General features: G+C 43.1%; 4 protein-coding genes across 10 annotated transcripts in view; all 4 read right to left on the minus strand.

Annotated features, from left to right (window-relative positions):
* GPRASP3 (G protein-coupled receptor associated sorting protein family member 3) overlaps nt 1-6,623 on the minus strand; it is a 108,179-nt gene extending 101,556 nt beyond the window's left edge. The window contains exons 1-2 of the mRNA XM_059883955.1: nt 6,395-6,623; nt 6,222-6,293 (exon numbers count right to left, since the gene is read on the minus strand). The gene's annotated coding sequence lies outside the window, so the exon portion shown is untranslated. The remainder of the gene's footprint in view (nt 1-6,221; nt 6,294-6,394) is intronic.
* The window catches only part of GPRASP2 (G protein-coupled receptor associated sorting protein 2), an 85,058-nt gene extending 78,435 nt beyond the window's left edge, over nt 1-6,623 (minus strand). For 6 of the 7 annotated variants that reach the window (XM_059883954.1, XM_024988666.2, XM_059883951.1 and 3 more), the window contains exons 1-2: nt 6,395-6,623; nt 4,272-6,293 (exon numbers count right to left, since the gene is read on the minus strand). The gene's annotated coding sequence lies outside the window, so the exon portion shown is untranslated. The remainder of the gene's footprint in view (nt 1-4,271; nt 6,294-6,394) is intronic. The other variant, XM_059883953.1, reaches the window with a different exon arrangement.
* Nucleotides 1-6,623, minus strand: part of GPRASP1 (G protein-coupled receptor associated sorting protein 1) — a 57,777-nt gene extending 51,154 nt beyond the window's left edge. The window contains exons 1-2 of the mRNA XM_024988660.2: nt 6,395-6,623; nt 6,222-6,293 (exon numbers count right to left, since the gene is read on the minus strand). The gene's annotated coding sequence lies outside the window, so the exon portion shown is untranslated. The remainder of the gene's footprint in view (nt 1-6,221; nt 6,294-6,394) is intronic.
* ARMCX5 (armadillo repeat containing X-linked 5) lies at nt 1,730-16,797 on the minus strand. The gene is given in 7 exon segments (XM_024988673.2): nt 1,730-3,559; nt 3,562-3,720; nt 5,645-5,723; nt 6,222-6,293; nt 6,871-6,938; nt 16,149-16,478; nt 16,698-16,797. Coding segments are annotated over 7 exon segments (2,310 nt in total). The 3' UTR covers nt 1,730-2,057.
* Between the last annotated feature and the right edge of the window lie 7,297 nt (nt 16,798-24,094).

The raw sequence follows: 24,094 nt of genomic DNA on the forward strand, positions 1-24,094 counted from the left end.
TTTACTTAATGACAGGGAAGATGAGAAATCTACACTGAGTTTTACCCCCAGCCAGCAACATACTGAGATAAGTAGTATCTGTATCAGCTCTGATACTACATGGGTTTGCTTGAATTATTTTTCCAGGAAAGGAGATGAAACAAGAGACGAGCAATGAACAATTTGGAAACTGATTCTGCCTTCCATAATTCCCACCCAAGGAGAAACCATCAGCTTCTTCCTTTGATACACCTATACACCCTACACTCACCCTTCTCTTTAGCTGATGGAAAATTCTACACCTATCAACTGTTTTAAGTGTGTGCTCCATAGAGCATTTGAGACACAGAATACTTCCAAAGGGTCTGGTCCAACAGTTCTGTGAAGATCCCCAATTCTGAAGGCAGCACCCACAGATGGAACTCCATGCTATGGGAGTTCTGTGAATTAAAAACAAGTTATAAAGAACTTCAAATATCATCTACTGTATGTTGCAAAAAGCCAGCCTGCATTTTTTCACCCTTAATGCACATATGTGGCTGTCCTTCATTTCAACTCCTAGATATACAGAAGATAGATTCAGATTTGACCTTAATAGAAATTAAAGATAATTGCTAAAACTAGGGGCACATGACATCTTGTAGAGATTTTTCAGTTTAAGCCTTCCCCTCAAACACATAAAAAGTAAGGAGAGAGAGAAAATTCAATAGGAAGACCAGTATTTGTACACTGCATTTTCCAATACTCAATTTTCCAATGCTGGCAGTTAAGGAAAGATGATAACAGCAAAGGAGATAAAAGGTAGGAGAGGCAAAGGGACCCGAGATCCCAATCTAAACTCTGGCATTCTATGCCACAAACTCTTAACCAGAACCTAGGTTCTGTTAGGTATAAACAGGAGGAGCTGAGGTAGTATGGACAACATGGCTTCAGCTCTGTAAACTGTACAAATAAATAAAATAGTGGGATGAGGGGAATTAATTTCTTCCTAACCACACACTCCTAAAGGACTTTGGTACCCTGTGGCTGTCTCATAGAGCTGAGCTCTGATCAAAAGGGATCAGCACAAACAGGGCACTGTCAGCAAGCATAGGTGTAAATCACCAAGTCCAAAGCATTGGTCAGCAAATAAAAGCAAATATGAGAACAGTCATAAAGATGGGGCAAATGAGATTATCCATGAAGCAATTTCTGTGGTTAGACCTTAGAAAGGCACTCCTCTGAGACCCAGGAATACAGGGGGAGGGAGCCTCAGATGAAGCAGTAAACTTGGTACCCCAAAGATGAGCACCTGAATGTTGAGGACACAATGAGACTGGGTCCTTTTAGAACCACACTAACATGGCTTTGCTAGTTGGGGATGAGAACCAGGAATTTTCTTGAAGGTTATAAATCTTCCTGATGAGATATCATATGTGAAAGGCTAAGCACAAGTTCTGAAACTCAGACTGGAATGAAAGCATCTGTGTTAAAAAAAAAAAAAAAAAATAGAAAGAAAGCATCTGTGTTCCTTTACTCCTAAAGTCTATGTCTTCACCCCTTTTCCCAGATCTGCCCAGATGTCAGCTAAGACACAGTCCTGTCTTCTTGTGTAGGGTGATTCTCCTTCTTGAACATGTTGAAACTAAAGGATCTGTCAACATAAACTTGTTGTTTGTACCCTGCTACAGACATGGACTGTGCTCTTTTTAATCCTGTTATTTGTGCTTTATCCCTCTGACTAGATTTCAACTGAAGAACTAGGACAATGTTTTCACCAGTTTTAGCATGCAACTTTATTCACATGTAATTGAAATATTAAATGAATACACTTATGTTAATATAAAGCACAGAAGTATAACTTACTCAGAATGAATAGGTTCATTATCAGGTCATAATGCAAAAATACTAAAAATATCTGAACTTATATAGCACAATGAAAACCAACAAACATTCAAGCTCTCAAGATCATTTGGTATCCATAAAATTGGCTCCTTCAATCAGCACAGATAGCATAAATACTGAACTTTTAAGTTGCATTGGTTTCAAACTACAATACCAAAAAAACTGCTAAAGGTTTTGTGAGAACATACAGCTATTCAGAGTTTGAGTATTAATCTTATAACTTTATCTCTCACCTCAGGATCACTATGCTCTGCTAAGTCTTGTAGTTTCTGACCAAACTCTTTTGCGCCCTCAAATATGGAAATAAGTTCATATTTAGTGAACTCTTCCTTGGTAAATAGCTTCACCTTCTTTTTAAATTGGAAATTTATATTCTCAAATATTTCAATGATATTAAGAATACTGGCCTTTGACTCATTTTTGTTAAAGGGTGCAACCAATGATGACAACACTTTGGCACTGATCAGTTCTCTTGTATTGGCTTGATTTTTAGACAAGTGCAAACACACTTTTAAAACATAAAGCTTGGTTTTAACACTTCCCTTGTTTAACAAAGTGAGGAAATCTAGAATGTAATTGAGAATTATATGGTGGTACTCAAACCTTACACTCAGCTGCACTAATAATTTTAATCCATCCAGCTGCATGGTGGAGTTCAAAGGATAAGCGATTATGTCCCTACAAACTTGATTTATGTACAACTCTCCTATTTGTGGTTCTCCAGAAAACTCAGAGCTGTCATCCACCATATTTAAAGTTCTAGGGTGTTCGTTAACATTGGGATTATTGACCAAGTTTTCAATCATAACAGTAATACCTACATCATGAATTATATCTTGGGTAAATGGATAAGCAGGACTGATACCCATTATCATTGTAGCTATTTCATGAATGAAAGGATCCCTAGTTAATTTAAGCAGGGCAACAAGTTTATCAAACTCTTTAGGCTCTAAACTAAAAACATGTGATTTGCAGCGACAGGTTTTTGGATTGGGCCTATACTTTTCCCTACATTTAACCTGATTTTTGAGCTCAGCTAAAGTCTGAAAGTAAGGCCCATTACACGGTGGGATCTTGGTCAGAGGTCGAATCCCTAGAGGAGTTTCAATCAAGGTATCAACAAGAGTCCAATTCCCTCCTGGAGGTAAGGATTGCTCCCCTCCATCTACCGGAACTAGGACACAAAACCTGGCCCTTGACCATGCTTTTGCTTTTTGCTTTACAGTGAGTTCAGGTTTGGGTGTAGGCTTGGGCATTTCCTGGATCTTAGCTGGAGGCTTATACACTTGAAATGGGTTGTCTTCTTTAGGCCAGAACCAGGATCCTACACTAGGCTCTTCTCCAGTCCAAAACCAAGAACAGACATTTTTTCCATCCTCATCACTGAACTGAGTTACAGTACCAGCTCTGTCCCCAGCCTTCAACTTGATGCTGGCCTTGCTCCTTCTCTGGGACCTGGACCCAATGTTGTCTTTGGAACCGATATTGGCTTCCCTTCCAGCACCAGCCTTCACTTTATAATGGGTGACAGCACTGAGCCTGGACATAGGCATGGCCTTTGATTTGGTTTGGGACACTACACTAGGTTCTGTCAGGGGGGTTGCCTTGGTCTCAGCCATGACTCTAGTCTTAGTCTTAGATTCCATCTTGCTCACTCGCCTTGTCAGAGCCATGGCCTCAGCATAGGTCACTGTGTCCTGGCCACTGCTCTATCCCCAGCCTTGGCCTGGGTTACCAGTCCTGTTTTCAGTTCTGCCTCAGCCACCGCCTTGGCTTGGATCTTAGCCTTGGCTTTAGTGTTGGCAGGGCCACGGATGCCAGCTTTCAGGCCAACCTCAGGCCCTCCTCTGCCCTTGCCTCAGCACCAAAGTCAATCACAATCCAAGTTACAGGCGAGGCCAAGTTATATATCCCCACCCCTGTCTCAGCCTTGACTGAAGATCTCTCCCAGGTTGGTGTTTTCATACAAAGTCCAGTTGTCACTCAGCCCCCTTTCAAACTACAGGCTCTGCCAGTGATATAAACAACGCGCAGAGGAAGCTCACTCAGGGAAGGGAAGGATGGCCGTGTGCCTGAGCACAGCCCTGTGGAGGGTGGTGGTCTTCAGCCACTCCAAGGCCACCAGATCTGCCACTGAAGTTGGACCTAGGAGTGGAGGAAGGAAATGGGACTTTAAGTCTTTTTCTAACTTTTTTCCATGTTGATTAGCACAATATGGAAAGAGAAAAGTATGGAAATTCAGGGCTAAGTGGAAAAGGCAGATAATTAGCAAACTCTTCCTCCATTTCATGTTCCCTACTATTGCAGGTAAAATCAATGTTTATTCCAGACACAAAACAAGAGCACGGAGAGTGGAAAAGTTGGATGGGAGTGAGAGAGGCTGAAGAATCCCTAGGCTGGCACTTTACCTCTGCTGCACCCAGGCAGATCTCCACTACTTCATCCTACAGGTCTACTGAGGAAGTCTCCACACACACAAACCTTCACTGATCTGCAGTAATTTCCTCCTCCTTTCCTTGTTTCCAGTGATGATAAGACTCACAGCAGACCTAAAAGGCAGATCTATGGACAAATAAACAGGAAGATATGAAAACTGATCTCTTGGTAGACTGACCTTGGTCCCTGGTCCCTACATTTGTAGTGTGTCTAGTGTTTCCCTCCTTCTTGTCCCTTTCCCCCATTGCCCTGCTTCATTCAGTACCACTCCTCCTCCCTGTTTCCCATCATATTCCTCTTCAGAAACTGCCCTAACATTTCTCTGTTTCAGAACTTGGCTAGGAAAACCAAGTGGGAAGTAACAAAAGCAGGTATTACCCTTCTATACCTCTAAAGCTTAGGAAGGCTTCCACCTAAATTGGCAGAAGACCAACTGCTGCTGCTACTGCTAAGTCGCTTCAGTCGTGTCCGACTCTGTGCAACCCCATAGATGGCAGCCCACCAGGCTCCTCGGTCCCTGGGATTCTCCAGGCAAGAACACTGGAGTGGGTTGCTATTTCCTTCTCCAATGCATGAAAGTGAAAGTGAAGTCGCCCAGTTGTGTCCGACTCTTCTCGACCCCATGGACTATAGCCCATCGGGCTCCTCCGTCCATGGGATTTTCCAGGCAAGAGTACTGGAGTGGGATGCCATTGCCTTCTCCAGGCAGAAGACCAAACAGGTTAGTAAACTGACAAAACAGAAGAGACAGATAATTCCCTAGTCTCAATCACTCTACCCTCCCACCAATCTAAACAGATACAGGGCACATTTCTCTTCCTCCTTATTTCCAAGCTTCAAGCTGAGTTCCCATTTACAAGTCTTCACAACAACTGAGAGGTCCGCAAATCTAAAGACAGATCTATACACAAAGACTCACAAGTGCAGAGATAAATAAATAAATACAGATACAGAAGACAATGGAGATTGAGTCCTTGGTAGATATCAGCACCTAAGACACTGATCTTTTCTGGATACAAGTACCTGACTGCCGAAAATTTCTTTCTTCCTCTCCTCCCCCAAGCCCCAAGCTCCTCTGCTCCATTCTCAGTCTGACAATTCCCCCGCAGAGACAACTCAAAAATCGCTGCAAGACTGTGCTGCTGGTAGTAAGGATGGAATGCTCAAACCACTGAAATTGTTTTGGAAATCAATGAAAAGTATTATTTTCTTGTTCTTATGTTTCCTTCTTCTCCCCAAAGCCTATCATTTTCTTCAACACTATAGGAAAAGGGAAGATGGTTTGGAAAGCCAGCAGAAAGGAGTTACCCCTAGCTCCCTACCTGCTCTAGTCCTAGCCACCTACCACACCGAAGCACTGCCCTCTCTACAGAGGTTATGCCAATTTTCTTTTTCTTACTCCTCCTTTTGAGGTTCACTGCCCCCTACAGATCATGTTTACAGAAACATGGAGAACCACAAACGTAGAAACAGACCTACACAAATAAACGCATGATACACACTCAATGACCCAATGAAAAGACAGTGGGAGAGACTTGGTTATTAATACTCAGCCTAGTAATCAGGACAGGAGGCTCTCTTCTAATACAGGGCCAAACACTTACAACCTCTTTTCAGTCTCCCCCAGGGCTCTCCAGACAACTGCTCTCACGAACAGCAGGAGCCCCTCCTCCTATTACTGTAAGCCACCATTCCTCCGCTAGAGGCCGCTACTATTCTCCTTTCCCTCCCCAAACATGGTGGCGGGGTGCAGTGTCTGGAAGTCAAGCTAGCAAGAAGCAGATAATTCATTTATCATTGTATGCCACGCAAATGACCACTGTCCCTCTTTCCCTCTCACCAACCCCGTTCGCCCCAGGACCAAGTCACATCGCCCACGTTCACCTCTGACACCCGTATCCACACTCCCAAACAGTGCCCACCTCTTCATTGACCTGCTCCGCTTGGACGAGAAGTAGCTTTCTCATTTCCTTGCCTCGAAGGGGTGCAGACACCTACGAAAGAGGGACAGACAGATGAGCTCAAGGACATGAGACAATGGCGCCGACTGTTTGGAGACGGGCCCGGCACCTGGGACTCAGGACGAGATACCTACTTTATCAGATGAAAGACCGCAATTGGCATACGATTGTCACTTTTTGGTATTTCCTTCTTCTTGTCCCGAGGACACCTCAGGGACCCGCTCCTAGTAACTCTTTAACAGCCACCATTTCCTCCACAGACTTTGTCTCGCCTCATCCGAAGAAACAACACAGACAACCAGAACTGCAAGAGGGGAGTTGAAGAGGATCCGGCTTTACGGAAGCGGAGTGATACCACGCTTTGCACAGCGCCGTTCCTTCCTCTTCCGGCGAGCCGGGTCCCGCCCGCCCTGGCTGTTTACGCTGCTGGAGTGGGCGAGGTTTGGATATGGAGAAAGCCTCGCCGGTCGGTGAGAAGCCGACTAAATGAAAGGATATGGTATTAGTTCCTTTCTCTTAGAGAGCTCCCCTACCGCAAACCTACAGTATTTTCCCCTGAACTGAAATGTGTACAGGTTTCGGGACGTGGCGTCAGTGAATCAGCTCTGACCTGATGAGGCAGACAGGTACCAAAATGTAGATTTACACATTCCGCTCTCCGAAGTCCGAGGTCCGCAGCTATGGGTGGGGTTAGGGGTGTGGGTAAAGGTCGGGAAAGAGGCTCAGGACCGACAGGCTCAAGACTGACACAGGAAGGTAAATTCTCGTCTATTCTGAAACTATGCATCCCTTCCATGAGAGAAGCCCTTCCATGAGAGAAGCCCTTCCATGAAAGTTCAGTTCAGTCGCGTCCAACTCTTTGCGACCCCCTGAACCACAGCACGCCAGGTTGTACATCACCAACACCCAGAGTCCACCCAAACCCATGTCCACTGAGTCAGTGATGCCATCCAGCCATCTTATCCTCTGTCGTCCCCTTCTCCTGCCCTCAATCTTTCCCAGCATCAGTAAATATTAGTAAGTAAGTATTAGTCCGGAGAAGGCAATGGCACTCCACTCCAGTACTCTTGCCTGGAAAATCCCATGGACCGAGGAGCCTGGTAGGCTGCAGTCCATGGGGTCACGAAGAGTCGGACACTTACTGAGCGACTTCACTTTCACTTTTCACTTTCATGCATTGGAGAAGGAAATGGCAACCCACTCCAGTGTTATGGCCTGGAGAATCCCAGGGACGGGGGAGCCTGTTGGGCTGCCGTCTGCGGGGTTGCACAGAATCGAACATGACTGAAGCGACTTAGCAGCAGCAAGTATTAGTCGCTCAGTCGCGCCTGTCTCTTTGAGACCCCATGGACTGCAGCCCACCAGGCTGCACTGTCCATGAGATTATCCAGGCAAGGATACTGGAGTGGTTTGCCATTTCCTTCTCCAGGGGATCTTCCCAAACCAGGGTTTGAACCTGGGTCTCCTGCACTGCAGGCAGATTCTTTACTGACTGCGCTACAAGGAAAGCCTCCAATGAGTCAGCTCTTTGCATGGTGGCTAAAGTATTGGAGTTTCAGCTTCAACATCAGTCCTTCCAATGAACACCCAGGACTGATCTCCTCTAGCATGGACTGGCTGGATCTCCTTGCAGCCCAAGGGAGTCTCAAGAGTCTTCTCCAACACCACAGTTCAAAAGCATCAATTCTTTGGCGCTCAGCTTTCTTTATAGTCCAACTCTCACATCCATACATGACTACTGGAAAAACCATAGCCTTGACTAGACGGACCTTTGTTGACAAAGTAATGTCTCTGCTTTTTAATATGCTGTCTAGGTTGCTCATAACTTTCCTTCCAAGGAGTAGGTGTCTTTTAATTTCATGGCTGCACTCACCATCCACAGTGATTTTGGAGCCCAGAAAAATAAAGTCAGCCACTGTTTCCTCTGTTTCCCCATCTATTTGCCATGAAGTGATGGGACCGGATGTCATGATCTTAGTTTTCTGAATGTGGAGCTTTAAGCCAACTTTGTCACTCTCCTCTTTCACTTTCATCAAGAGGCTCTTTAGTTCTTCACTTTCTGCCATAAGGGTGGTGTCATATGCATATCTGAGGTTATTGATATTTCTCCCGGCAATCTTGATTCCAGCTTGTGCTTCCTCCAGCCCAGCGTTTCTCATGATGTACTCTGCATATAAGTTAAATAAGCAGGGTGACAATATACAGCCTTGACGTACTCCTTTTCCTGTTTGGAACCAGTCTGTTGTTCCATGTCCAGTTCTAACTGTTGCTTCCTGACCTGCATACAGGTTTCTCAAGCCCCTCCAAACCGTCCTTCCCAGCAATCCATTTGCCCAGTGAATGGGTTAGGGAGTCTGGAAATCTGCTCTGATCGGATGTACTGATCAATGTCAAACACCTTGGTCTTGTTCTTCTCTAAGTCTCTGGCCCTTATTGCCTACTTTATTTCTTTCACAGAAATAGTTGAAGATAAGGTGGGTAGAGAATACAGGGAAAGCACAGATGTATGGAGAGAAGCATATTAATACCATACTAGGCAGGTGTGTACATATGCCATTCTTATGCCCTGCCTCCCCTCTGAATGCCCACAATATTTTCTACACCTAAATATGCAAGGGCCTGATTATGGGTATGTGGAAAACAATTCTGTACTCATAGAAGAGGATGAGTACTCAGATATCTTTGTACCCTTAAATACCTCCCTCCCCCCACCCATACACACACTCCCATACCCCCACCACAGGGTTTCCTTATTTATCACCTAAAATGGAATATGAAATGGAAGAGAGTTAAGAAAGCAGCACTGAATAAGAATGGGTTAAATGCCAAACTATCTCATTGTGGGCCCCTCTTTATGCCTCACCACATATTGTTGTTCAGTTGCTCAGTCCTGTCAGAATCTTTGCAACCACATGAACTGAAGGAACTCCAGGCTTCCCTGTCCTTCACCATCTCCTGGAGTTTGCTCAAACTCGTGTCTATTGACTTGATGATTATGCTATCCAACCATTTCATTCTCTGTTGCTCCCTACTCCTCCTGCCCCTCAATCTTTCCCAACATCAGGGTCTTTTCCAATGAGTCAGCTCGCATCAAGAGGCCAAAGTATTGGAGCTTCAGCTTGAGCATAAGTCCTCCCAATGAATATTCAGGATTGATTTCCTTTAGGATTGACTCATTTTATTTCCTTGCTATCCAAAGGACTCTCAAGAGTCTTCTCCAGCACCACAGTGCTAAAGCCTCAGTTCTTCAGTTCTCTGCTTTCTTTATGGTCCAGCTCTCACGTCCATACATGACTACCAGAAAAACCATAGCTTTGACTATATGGACCTTTGTCAGCAAAGTGATGTCTCTGCTTTTTTAATACACTGTCTAGGTTGGTCATAGCTTTTCTTCCAAGGAGCAAGAGTCTTTTAATTTCATGGCTGTGGTCACCATCTGCAGTGATTTTGGAGCCCAAGAAAATAAAGTCTCTCACCGTTTCCATTTTTTCCCATCTATTTGCCATGAAATGATAAGACCGGATGCTGTGATCTTCGTTTTTTGAATGTTGAGTTTTAAGCCAGCTTTTTCACTCTCCTCTTTCACCCTCATTAAGAGGCTCTTGGTTCCTCTTTGCTTTCTGCCATTAGGATGGTGTCATCTGCATATCTAAAGTTACTGATATTTCTCCTGTCAATCCTGATTCCAGCTTGAACTTCATCCAGCCTGTCATTTTGCATGATGTACTCTGCATATAAGTTAAATAAGCAGGGTGACAATATATACCCTTGACATACTCCTTTCCCAGTTTTGAACCAGTCTGTTGTTTCATGTTCGGTTCTAACTGTTACTTCTTGACCTGCATACAGGTTTGTTAGGAGACATGTAAGGTTATCTGATATTCCCATCTCTTTAAGAATTTTTCAGTTTGTTGTGATCCACACAGTCAAAGACTTCAGTGTAGTCAATGAAGCAGAAGTAGATGTTTTTGTGGAATTACCTTGCTTTATTGATGCTCCATTGGAGGTTGGCAATTTGATCTCTGATTCCTCTGCCTTTTCTAAACCAGCTTGAATATCTGGATGTTCTCTGTTCATGTACTGTTGAAGACTAGCTTGAAGGATTTTGAACATTACTTTGCTAGCATGTGAAATGAGTGAAATTGTGAGGTAGTTTGAACATTCTTTGGCATTGCCCTTCTCTGGGATTGGAATGAAAACTGATCTTTTCCAGTCCTGTGGCCACTGCTGAGTTTTCCAAATTTGCTGGCATATTGAGTGCAGCACTTTAACAGCATCCTCAGATTTGAAATAGCTCAGCTGGAATTCCATCATCTCCACTAGCTTTGTTTTTAGTGATGCTTCCTGATGCCCACTTGATTTCACACTCCAGAATGTCTGGCTGTAGGTGAGTGATCACAGCATCCTGGTTATCCAGGTGATTAAGACCTTTTTTGTACAGTTCTTCTGTGTATTCTTGACACCTTTCTTAATCTCTTCTGCTTCTGTTAGGCCCATACCATTTCTGTCCTTTATTGCACTCATCTTTGCATGAAATATTCCCTTGGTATCTATAATTTTCTTGAAGAGATATCTCGTCTTTCCCATTCTATTTTTTTCCCTCTATTTCTTTGCATTGTTCTGTTAAGAAGACTTTCTTATCTCTCCTTGCTTCTTGGAACTCTGCATTCAGATGCTTATATCTTTCCTTTTCTCCTTTGCCTTTAACTTCTCTTCTTTTCTTGGATGTTCTTAAGGCCTTCTTACACCAACCATATTGCCAGCATAAAAAGTCAGGTGAGGTAGAGGAAATATCAGAAAAGGAGGAGAGGAGAAGCAATTTGAGGCCAGACCACCCCAGAGGTTCTGGGCAGCCCTCTGCAGTTCTGCTTTCATTGTTTCTGGGGCCATGGGAGTGAAGGTGGAAAGGCGCACCTGTGGCAGCCAAGCCCCTGCCCCTCTTCTAAGGGAAGGCAGCCCCTGATAGACCTCTGGCTGAGGAGACAAACCACTTGTCTGCGCCAGTGTCGTCATTCTTTCTGCCACGCTGCTCTTGTCTCAGTCGCTGTGGTGGCACACTTTACCAATTCACTGTCCACACAGTTGCCCAGCAAAGAGGATCTTTCCCTGACAGGACCTGCACCTGCTCAGACAATCCTCCCTGTTTCTCATCCCACAGCGAGGGGTCAGGCACCATGTAGGGGCAGTCCTGGCTCCTCTTACAATGTTCTCTCTAAGGAAAAGGGACACTACCCACTCACTTCTCATGGCAGATCCTTGAACTGCTCTCCTGATTCCTCCTTTTCTCTCACCACTGTGTCCTGCCTAATGAATGCATTGCTCATTCTCCCTGAATATATATATTCTTTTCAAGTTGAAACAAGTGAGGGGCCATTTAGTCATGAAAATTCCGTGGTATCTTCTACTGTTTGTACATCAAGACCTGTCTCTAGGTTTGTCTTTGTCTTTCCCTGGTGGCTCAGATGGTAAAGAACCTGCCTGCAATGCAGGAGACCCAGATTCGATCCCTGAGTCAGGAAGGTCCCTTGCAGAAGGGAATGGCTATCCACTCCAGTATTCTTGCAGGAATAATTCCATGGACAGATGAGCCTGGTGGGCTACAATCCATGGAATCACAGAGTCCGACAGGACTGAGCAACTAACACCTTCACTTTTCACTTTGATGTCTGTAAACCAAAGGCTTTGCCTAGAGTCTGCCACACTGAAGATGCTCTCTAATTTTCAGTGGAGGAAGGAAGCAAAGAATTTCTTTTAATATATTTTGGAAAGAAATCTTGAGTATCTTAATAACATGTATTGCAATGAACATTTGGGGGGACACATTTGATAAAAGGTTTTTATCCTTTTCTGTCTTCTTTTCATGCTTGAAACTGTACCTTACTAAGGTCTTCAATATATAGCAAACCTCTGTGGATTCATAAAGAAAAGACCAATGACCACCAACCCAGTAGAAAAATGGTAAAACATTGTTCATCAAAAGACAATGTCTCTCAAATATACAAGAAAATATTTCACCTCACTGACAATAACAGAAGTGCAAATTATAATTACAATGATATACTGTTTCTCATCAATCATATTGGCAAAGAACAAGAAGTTTGGAAACAAATTGGAATGGAGAAGAGGTGGGAAAACCGGCATTCTTATGCATTGTTGGTGGCTTATCTCTTTTGGAGGACAGTCAAAGATGTGAAAGAGACTTGGAGACTTACTTGTATGAGCCTGTCTTAGAGGATATTTAAAACACAACACATATTCTTAGAAATGCTCCAACTTCTCAGACTTACACACTTGGACTCTAAGATGGGCCACCATTTTAGTAAAAGACAGTGAAAAAGGCCCATTGGTTGGCTTATCAATTTCCAGTTCTGAAATGGCTTTAATGAGGGTAGATGGCTTATCCTCCAGATTTGAAGAACAAGCTTCCAAGACACCCTTAACTACACATTCTCCTGTGAGAGTCACAATCTATTTTACTGGGTAAATCCATAATTAATGCTGTAAAGATACTGCTACTACTATTACAGATAATGTTGCTTTTCATTGAGGAGACTGTATCTGAATCCACACGAAAGCATGATGTGAAACAGCACTCTTGATACTCAAGAAACATCTAAAGAGCAGAAATGATAGCTGTTGAAAATAATGATTATGGGAGATAGGCTTTCTATTTTTAGGCATCTTTTTTGTTTTAGGGTGGTCCCAGATTTTGGCCCTTCCATTGGAAGAAACAAAGAACAATGAGATAGTTCTCATGATCATACTGTTAACTGAATTCATATGTTGCTTTAGAAATGTACTTTGTTCTGAAAATAATTCAACTTCTTTTCTACCACAATTTTTTTCTATTGAACTTTCTGGGAATATTTATTTTCCCAATCCTTTAACTTATTTTTTATTGCCTAAGTTGTGTATGCTCATAGTAGAAAAAATAGTAAATATAAGAAAAATTATTAGGAAAAGTATAGAATATCCTGGGGCTTCCCTGGTGGCTCAAATAGTAAAGAATCTGCCTGCAATTCAGGAGACCTGAATTTGATCCCTGGGTCAGGAAGATCCCCTGGAGAAAGGGATGGTTACCTACTGCAGTATTCTTGCCTGGAGAATTCCATGGACAGAGAAGCCTGTTGGGCTATAGTCCATGGGGTCACAAAGAATCAGACATGACTGAGTGACTGGCACACACACACACATACTATATCCTAACACTGATAAATACCACTAATATTTTGGTACATAATATTCCAGACTTGTATCAGTGCCAACCTGTGTGTATAAACACACACACACACACACACAGACACACACACATATATCTTAACCAAAAACATTTCATTATGTTTATTTCATTGTAATCAGTTACCTTTCCAGCAGCTGGAACATGCTGTTATATTTCTTATTCTTAAAACATTCTTGGGAACCTATTTCAACACAATAAAGGCCATATACAACAAACCCATAGCAAACGTCATTCTCAATGGTGAAAAATTGAGAATAAATATTGTAAAAATGAATACACTACCAAAGCAACTTACAGATTTAAAATTAAATTATCAGTGACATTTTCCACAGAACAAGTACGAAAAATTTTAAAATTTGTATGGAAACATGAAAGGGTGGATGTGAGAGGAATTCTAAGGATTTGAGGTGGATAGATTTAAGATAGACTTTGGAGTTTGGGGCAGGAGTGGGGAGGTGCCTGTCTGGAGCTTCCTGTCAACCCAAGAGATGTGGAAATTCAGTCTTACACCTGGAGCACTGGACAAAAATATTGTCCACGTTGCTCCTGGAAACAGATCATATAAATCTGTAATGATAGAAAACTTGGCTAGGAACTACATATCACATTCAGGATAAGAGTACCCCTGGGAAAGTGAGAGGGGAGTGGAAATGGGGTGAAGGTTAAGAAAACCTGAATTTTTCTGTAATGTTTTTATTCCTTAAAAAAAAAAAGACAGTAAATATACCTAAATATCAACAACATCCAAATCAGAGTGGCAGAAACACTGGTGTTTATTATATTTAATGTATGGGACATTGTAGGTACTCAGTGAATGTCATTTGTTGAATGAGCTTGTTTTTCTGTTTTACAAGTTCACCCAACAAACACACAAAACTCTCAAGTTTGCACCCCATGCTACAAGAGCATAGAAAAATAAATGAAGAGATGTGGAGGAGGTGGAAGAGATGTGGAAGAAATGCTTGAGGAGACAGTGATTGATGATCTATGTAGATCTCTTCCACAATACAAGAGCCATATAGAAAATATGGAGTACAAGCTGAAGATATAGTCCTATCTTCATTTTATCTTAACATTCTAAGGTTCTGGGTGAATATACAGAAAATCACCTTGAAGACTGAGTTCTTGCAAGTAACTACCAGATCCTCACTTTTCTCCCCAACATAGACACTGGGTGGTGCTGCTGTCCAAAAATTCTGCTCTATCCTGGACTTGCTGCTGCTGCTGCTGCTGCTGCTGCTGCTGCTAAGTCGCTTCAGTCGTGTCTGACTCTGTGCGACCCCACAGACGGCAGCCCACCAGGCTCCCCCGTCCCTGGGATTCTCCAGGCAAGAACACTGGAGTGGGTTGCCATTTCCTTCTCCAATGCATGAAAGTGAAAAGTGAAAGTGAAGTCGCTCAGTCGTGTCCGACTCTTAGTGACCCCATGGACTGCAGCCTACCAGGCCCCTCCATCCATGGGATTTTCCAGGCAAGAGTACTGGAGTGGGGTGCCATTGCCTTCTCCCCTGGACTTACTACTTCAATCTAAAGATGGGTGTTTAAGCAACTACTGTGGATCAAGCAAAATGATCAAGATTGGAGAAAATCAAGATGAATAGCCTCAGCAGTTTCTCTGATTACCCTAAACTGACTGTTACCATGTTCACTGGCTGAAAATCGGAAAATATAACTTACATAGGAGCCCACCACTGTCACAGAAATGCTCAGCTGAGAGAGTGAATGACCCCAAACCGCTCACCCTCTTCATGAACATCCCTCCCCCATGACCTCGCAGAATTAGAACAGACAACACTGAACATTGCTTCCAAATCACTGTTTGGTCGTCACAACGTATAGCTCCTATGGCTATAAAAAGCAGGGAGTATCTGATTAAGACTCCTTCAGCTTGGATCTCGGAGCTTCAGACAGATATAAAGCTAACTGAGTAAGATGTATCTACTTATTGTAAAGGCCCCTATTATCATGGAGGAGTGAGCATACATAGGAGGAAGGGAAGTGGACCCTCAGAATGGACGTAGTGGGAGAAGCAGGGGAGTTAGGTCAGCCATCAATCCCTGGAGGAATCAGAGTGAGTTTGAATGGGGCCTAGGAAGGCAAATCTGGTATGACCTTATTAAACTCTGATAGCTCAGTTGGTAAAGAATCAGCCTGCAGTGCAGGAGACCCAGATTAGATTCCTGGGTCGGGAAGATCCCCTGGAGAAGGGATAGGCTACCCACTCCAGTATTCCTGGGTTTCCCTTGTGGCTCAGCTGGTAAAGAATCCGCCTACAATGTGGGAGACCTGGGTTGGATCCTTGGGTTGGAAAGATCCCCTGGAGAAGGGAAAGGCTACCCATTCCAGTATTCTGGCCTAGAGAATTCCATGGAATGTATAGTTCATGGGGTCACAAAGAGTCGGACACGACTGAACGACTTGGCACTGGGGAAGCGAATCTGGTATGACAGTATTAACACCAGGTTGCAGGGGTGAGGTCCTGAGTAGAGGAGAAATAGTGGACTAAGGCTAGCAAGGCTAAAGCGGTGGGAGGGGCAAGGAGGCGGATCTAGGATTTCTTGACCAATCAGAGATTGTTAGGGTGGGTTTGGGGGGCGGGGCCTGCCACGCAACTTATAACTGCAGGAGCTCCTCACGGTAACACTAACCTCGTTCAGAGTGTGAAGCGGTGTCGGTGCAGTAGTCTACCTTTCTCTGGTCTTCAAGTCTTCGGGTGAGGATGTGCGGCCCCGCCAGAGCTAGAGGGCTATGAGGAGAGGAGGGCGTGGTGGCCGCGGGGCTGGCGAATCCGGCCTGCAGAAATTGGAAGGGTGGAAGTTGGACGCGCGACTTGTAGCGGCGCGTTCTGGCTAGTGCAGGCTTTTGTCTTCGCAGCGCCGCCTTCTGAGCTGGATTCGGATCCTTCTCGGGTCGGTCCCTGGCAGGTCCGGAGGCAGGAGCCCCAAGAGCGGCCGTCCGATGCGGCTGTAGGTCCGATGCTGAGGGGACGAGGAGTTTGGGTCTCGGAATGAGCACTCTGCGGCTGGCCCTTTGCTCCCTCCGCTCCTGTGACTGTTCGGTTGGACTGGGCTCCCAACAATGATGATAGTTATTTTAAAATGTAAGCAAATTGCTGCTAACAGCATGGCTTATTTGCCCAGCCCTCTTATTATTTGAAGTCCCTATTTTCTGCCCTCTGGAGATTGGCGGCCAATCACTTGTCAAGGAGGGTCCTAGGGTGACCCCGACGGAGAGAAGGCATATTTGGGACGTCTGGCTGTTTGGGGGCTTCTCCATTCTAGTGTAGGCACTAGACATGCCTTACTCCACCGGGTGAGACCAGACACGCTCAGAAGAGCTGTGCTTTCCGGGCTCAGTTCAGTTCAGTTCAGTCGCTCAATCGTGTCCGACTCTTTGCGACCCCGTGAATCGCAGCACGCCAGGCCTCCCTGTCCATCACCAACTCCCGGAGTTCACCCAGACTCACGTCCATTAAGTCAGTGATGCCATCCAGCCTTCTCATCCTCTGTCGTCCCCTTCTCCTCCTGCCCCCAATCCCTCCCGGCATCAGAGTCTTTTCCAATGAGTCAACTCTTCGCATGACGTGGCCAAAGTACTGGAGTTTCAGCTTTAGCATCATTCCCTCCAAAGAAATCCCAGGGCTGATCTCCTTTCCAGGCTCAGAGGTCTCCTACTGTCTCCTCTGGACAAACCCAGAATAATCACTGGGTACCTCACCTCCTAGCTTTATGTCCTCCTCTCTCCTCCTGAGGAGAAAACATAGTGAAATAAAAATCAACTCTGGTTTATCCCATTCTGCTGAAGTTCCTGGTTTGATCTTAATTAGCCGTGCTGTCTTACAGCATTTACAAACCAGTCCCACAAGGAGCTATTGTGAGGCATGTCATTAGTTATAACGGGATTAAATCCCCCCTTCCCTTATTGCAGCACCTTGATCTATTATCTTTGGGCAAATGAAAAGAAACTAGTACAATTTAGTTCAGTTCAGTCGCTCAGTCGTGTCCGACTCTTTGCGACCCCATGGACTGCAGCATGCCAGGCCTCCCTGTCCATCACCAAATCCCGGAGTTTACTCAAACTCATGCCCATTGAGGTGGTGATGCCAGCCAACCATCTCATCCTCTGTCATCCCCTTCTCCTCCTGCCTTCAATCATTCCCAGCATCAGGACTTATCAAATGAGTCAGTTCTTTGCATCAGGTGGCCAAAGTATTGGAGTTTCAGCTTTAGCATTAGTCCTTCCAATGAATATTCAGGACTGATTTCCTTTAGGATGGACTGGTTGGATCTCCTTGCAGTACAAGGGACTCTCAAGAGTCTCCTCCAATACCACAGTTCAAAAGCATCAATTCTTCGGCCCTCAGCTTTCTTTATAGTCCAACTCTCACATCCATACATTACTGGAAAAACCATAGCTTTGACTAGATGGACCTTTGCTGGCAAAGTAATGTCTCTTCTTTAAAAAAAAATGCAGTACAACTTATGCCACCCTTTACTGTATGCTGCTCCCTAACCCCAATAAAAATGTCATATAAAGTGAAAGTGTTCAAATAGTGCTATCTCCTGTTACAAATTCATTAGCTGGTTAAGCCTAGTCATTTTTTCTTCTATCTCTATTTGCTCTTGTACTTTTATCCCTACCTCCAACTGACCTTGCTTGTGATTTTTAAGAGAGTCAGACACATCAACTCTGGGTTTTAGAGCATCTTGATTTATAGTGCATCCTGATTCAGTGGTTTTTACTATTGGAAATAGGGTAATGATGTGCAATTCAAAAGCATTTTGATAAAAACATGACTTTCCTAAGATGTGTGCTGTTTTCTTGTTGAAAATCAGAAGGTAAAATCCATATTGATATTAAACTTGAGAATTTGGGGTTGTGATCCTTTAGCATGATAATAGTTTTGCCAGTTAAGTTAAAAAAAAAGTTTTTTTCAGTCTTTCTTTTAGCCAAGATGAGTGATAAATCAGACTTATCTGAAGTGGAGAAGTTTGACAAGTAAAAACTGAAGAAAACTAATACTGAAGAAAAAAAAATACTCTCCCCTCAAAGGAAAGTAAGTCATGTGGCAATGTGGGGGAGTGGCTCTAGTGAAGAAAAGCATTGGTGAGCATTCACAGGTTCAGTAAATAAACTCTCCTAGTAAATTTTGCCACAGAGTAAGTAATAATTAAGTACACTGAATTTAATGCAACAAATAAAAATATCAAATTGTCTAAGTACCTGGCTTTTATAAATGGTTTTTACATGATAAACTCAAGAAGTAATAGGGGAATAAAAAACTATTTTCTTGTTGGAAAATCACTAAAAATCACATTGCAATCAATTTTGGAATATTATACTTAGCACTCAAAAAGTCTTAGTTTTGTCACTCATATGGTTGTTTGGAATTTTCTGCATCTAACAACTTAGTTCCATGACCTCATTTCTGAAGAACTATATAAGCTCTGCAGTTTTGGCTTTCTGTACCTGACAATGAGGCAGAGAACAAGTTTAGATACTCAGTTCACTCAGGGCTTCCAGACTCGAGGGATCGGTTTTGCCTTTGAGATTTACAGCCTGATGGAGAAACTCTAAGCGTATTCACAAAACTGAGGGACACTTTCTGTCATGTTTCTGTTATTCAATAGTTTCTAAGTTAATCAAAATTGTCTGAAAGGGTATAATTTCCTAACTATATCAGTTCAGTTCAGTCACTCCGTCATGTCCAACTCTTTGCGACCCCATGAATTGCAGCACGCCAGGCCTCCCTGTCCATCACCAACTCCTGGAGTTCACTCAAATTCATGCCATCGAGTCAGTGATGCCATCCAGCCATCTCATCCTCTGTCATCCCCTTCTCCTGCCCCCAATCCCTCCCAGCATCAGAGTCTTTTCCAATGAGTCAACTCTTCGCATCAGGTGGCCAAAGTATTGGAATTTCAGCTTTAGCATCAGTCGTTCCAAAGAACACCCAGGACTGATCTCCTTTAGAATGGACTGGTTGGATCTCCTTGCAGTCCAAGGGACTGTCAAGAGTCTTCTCCAACACCACAGTTCAAAAGCATCAATTCTGTGCTCAGCTTTCTTCACAGTCCAACTCTTACATCCATACATGATCACTGGAAAAACCATAGCCTTGACTAGACGGACCTTTGTTGGCAAAGTAATGTCTCTGCTTTTGAATATGCTATCTAGCTTGGTCATAACTTTCCTTCCAAGGAGTAAGCATCTTTTAATTTCATGGCTGCAGTCACCATCTGCAGTGATTTTGGAGCCCCAAAAAATAAAGTCTGACACTGTTTCCACTGTTTCCTCATCTATTTCCCATGAAGTGATGGGACCAGATGCCATGATCTTAGTTTTCTGAATGTTGAGCTTTATGCCAACTTTTTCAGTCTCCTCTTTCACTTTCATCAAGACGAGTCACATGGAAAAGGCTCTTCTCTGTCCAGGTGAGGTGGTCATGACTTGCTTTTTTCCATAGTTGGAGTCACAGAATTTGAGAACCTTGGAAGAGGAGGTCATATTGACTAGTATTCTTATCTCGAAGATGAGGAAATGAAAACCTGGTAAATAAGGATTGGGATTTAATATTACTCAGCCATTAAAAAGAATACATTTGAATCAGTTCTATGAGATGGATGAAACTGGAACCTGTTATACAGAGTGACGTAAGCCAGAAAGAAAAACACCAATACAGTATACTAATGCATATATATATGGAATTTAGAAAGATGGTGGAAATGATAACCCTATATGCGAGACAGCAAAAGAGACACAGATGTATAGAGCAGTCTTTTGGACTCTGTGAGAGAAGGTGAGGGTGGGATGATTTGAGAGAATAGAATTGAAACATGTATATTATCATATGTGAAACAGATCACCAGTCCAGGTTCGATGCATGAGACGGTGCTCAGGGCTGGTGCACTGGGATGACTCTGAGGGATGGGATGGGGAGGGTGATAGGAGGGCGGTTCATGATGGGGAACACATGTACATCCATGGCTAATTCATGTCAATGTATGGCAAAACCGCTACAATATTGTAAAGTAATTAGCCTCCAACTAAATAAATTAAAAAAAATAAACTGTATTCTCTTGTTTTCTGAAAGTGTTTTTCAATTTAATGAGAGGAGACCCCCAAGCCTGGGATTAGATAGAGAAGGGGGCAAGAGACACTTACTAACACCCACTTTGCTGAGCACATCACCTCTTCTGTTGAACATCATCTCAGAAATCTAATATCTTCTGATGAGCTGCAGCACTGAACCTCTGGTCTATTTCTTGTCTTGAACAGAATCCACTGTCTTATGAATCAATCATTTTTGGTGTTCATGGTGAGAACAAGGAATACATGTAAATGGGAGTGACCCAATCCCTGCCCATATGCAGTATTTTATCACTTTCAGTTTATAAAAACCAGTCACTTATAATCCCACCAATTAGAGGCATTAGCATTTGGGTGCCTAATCACCCATACTCTGGTATACTACAGACACAACTTAGGGCTATTGTGAGTTTGGTTCCAGACCACTGCAATAAAGCAAATATTGCAATAGAATGAGTCACACAAAGTTTTTGGTTTCCCAGTGCATATGTTATATTTATGTTTAAGTTATGTTTACACTATACAATCAACCCTTGAACAACATGAGTTTGAATTGCGAGTCTGCTTACACACAGATTTTTTTCAATAAATATGTGGGGAAAATGTTTTAAGATTTGCCATAATTTGAGAAACTCACAAACCACATAACATAGAAATATAAAAAATTTTTTTTAATTCACTATATCTTGAATTGATTAAAATATGTGTAAATATAATGTAGAATATATGTTTTAATCAACTGTTATCAGCAAGGCTTCCAGTCCACAGTAGGCTATTTTTAGTTAAGTTTTGGGGGAATCAAAAGTTATACATGGATTTCTGACTGTGCAGGGGTTAGTGCCCCTAATTCCTGCATGTTTCAAAGGACAATTATATCGTAGTCTATTAAGTGTGCAATAGCATTATGTCTAAAAAGCAATGTACATACCTTAAGTAAAAAAAAACCCACTTTATTGCTAAAAAATGTTAGTCACCATCTGAGCCTTCAGTGAGCCATAATCTTTTTTCTGGTGGAGAGTTTGAAATATTGCAAGAATTACTGTAATGTGCAGGGAAATGAAGTGAACCAATTACCAAGGTGCGACACAGATACAAAGTGAGCAAATGCTGTTGGAAAAACATGGGGGTAACATACTGTCTTACACAAAGTTGCCACAAACCTTCAATCTGCAGAAATAAAAAATTACAGCATCAAAAAACCCAGCACAATAAAGTGAAGCACAATAAAATGAGGTACGTCTGTATGTATCTTTTCCTACAAGAAAGGGATTATGCCGTTCAGACCTATTTGAAACATCATGTTATCTTGCCACTCCTTTCTTTTTTAAAAATTAATTAATTTATTTTAATTGGGGGCTAACTACTTTACAATATTGTAGTGGCTTTTGCCATATATCGACATGAATCAGCCACGGGTATACACGTGTCCCCCATCCTGAACCCCCTCCCACCTCCCTCACCATCCCATCCCTCAGGGTCGTCCCAGTGCACCAGCCCTGAGTGCCCTGTCTCATGCATCGAACCTGGACTGGCAATCTATTTCACATATGGTAATATACACATTTCAATGCTATTCTTTCAAATCATCCTACCCTCACCTTCTCCCACAGAGTCCAAAAGTCTGTTTTTTTATCTCTGTGTCCCTTTTGCTGTCTTGCATATAAGGTCATCATTACTATCTTGCTAAATTCCATATATGAATTAATATACTGTATTGGCTTACCACTCCTTTCTAATGGACTACCCTCCAAGGGAACTGGAAGCTGTTTTCTATGCTAGAGCATAAACTTCCACAGGGAAAACAGTAGATATCATAGGTCTTAGTGTTGCTGGAGGATTTGAGACTTGGAAGAAACCATGTTGGCCACCAAGACTTAACCTCTTGCTTGAAATAATGATCCTATAGAGTTGTTCAGTCCCTTGTGGTGACCTGCTGCTTATACTGTGCCCAAATCTGCCTCCCTCTAGCTTCGATCAAATAGACCTAGGACAATATGCTGGAGACTCACACAGCAGGTAATCTCTGCTTCAGTGTTTGAAGATAGATATTGTGTGCCTGCTCCTGTACCTCTAAGTCTTCTCCTAATGACATTTCTCAGATCCTTTGGACCCAAGTTGCATGCATGGGGAACAACCCTGGTTGCCAATATGCTCAAATTTGCTTATCAGATCTCTTTGGATCCTAATCCCTTCACACAACACATTACTCTCCTTCTAGTACTGCCTCTTGCAAATTTGAGAAAGATACTGTATATCCATGATAAATTGAGCAAACTCTGCATTTGTGCATTAATCACAGATTAGGCCCATTTCAAAGGGCTTAAAGGAAAGCACGAGCATTGTCAGCTAAGCTGGGGTTGGAAAATAACTCCCATTGTTCAGCTGCATCTGATAAACATTCATTTCATTAATGTACTGATTCTACCCTGGGCAGTTTAAGTACTAAATTGAGGGGGAGCAGATGAGAGGTGTATGGCAGGAGATGAAAAACCTGGAGCTTCTAAGTGAATACTCATACAAATATGAGAAAAATGATTGCCAAAATGGAGTAGTTTTACCCTGCCTTTCTTAAGTATATAATATGGGGTACTCTTCTAGTTACTAGATTTACTTGCCTACCCAAGTGTGATAATGTTTTCCCAGTAAGTTCACTATAAGCATTGAGATTTAGGGCCTGAATCAGTTTATTAATTTATTAATTACAAAATTGAAGGAATGGTGTCATCCAGATTGCAATATACATCATTCCTGACTTCCATCCCCCTCACAAGAAGACCCGCTAGCAATCATCCATAGCCAAGACGGCACTGTGAAAATCCCAGAATATAGGAATGAGGGATGAGGTTGAAGTCTCCCTTGGACCACAGAGACTGAGAAGCACTGCATATTAGAAAGGCGAGAGGAGCAACTACACTCTGATCACATTGCCTCTCTCTCAAGCTGATAAAGTGCTGCACCAAGAGGGACCTCTTGGACTTACAATTTCTCCACTGTGAAAAATAACAAAAAGGTGGATGTTCAGCTTCTCAGTGTTGTACGAAATTTCCCAGGAAGCTCACAGGGGTTGCACCTCACAGGGATCACTGGGAAAATCTGCAGGGCTTGACCAATGGGGGACAAATAGAGATGGAAAAGGGGAGCAGGGTTTTCAAAGATTAGCACTCAGATCTAGGCAGACTGCAATCTTGCTAACAATGGTGATGGAACAGACATCCTGGCCAGTAACTCTGCCCATCTGTAGAGCTAAACTGGTGGCCACATCTAGCAAAGTACTTTAGTTGGCATTTCTGCCTGACTTTGGTCCTCAGCCAATGAACCACATGGGCTGTGGAACCCTTTTTATGGGCAGAGAAATAAATGCACAGCCCTACCCAACTGCTGAGTATAACCTCTAGTCCTACCTGACCAGAAAGTCTGGCCAGAGAACCCAGCCAGCAACGGGGCCCATCTTACACCTCGTCTTACAGCCCTGCTTGGACACAGAGTCAAGTATGGGTCAACACAC

The sequence above is a fragment of the Bos taurus genome, chromosome X (assembly GCF_002263795.3).
Source record: "Bos taurus isolate L1 Dominette 01449 registration number 42190680 breed Hereford chromosome X, ARS-UCD2.0, whole genome shotgun sequence".
In the NCBI taxonomy this organism is placed as follows: Eukaryota; Metazoa; Chordata; class Mammalia; order Artiodactyla; family Bovidae; genus Bos; species Bos taurus.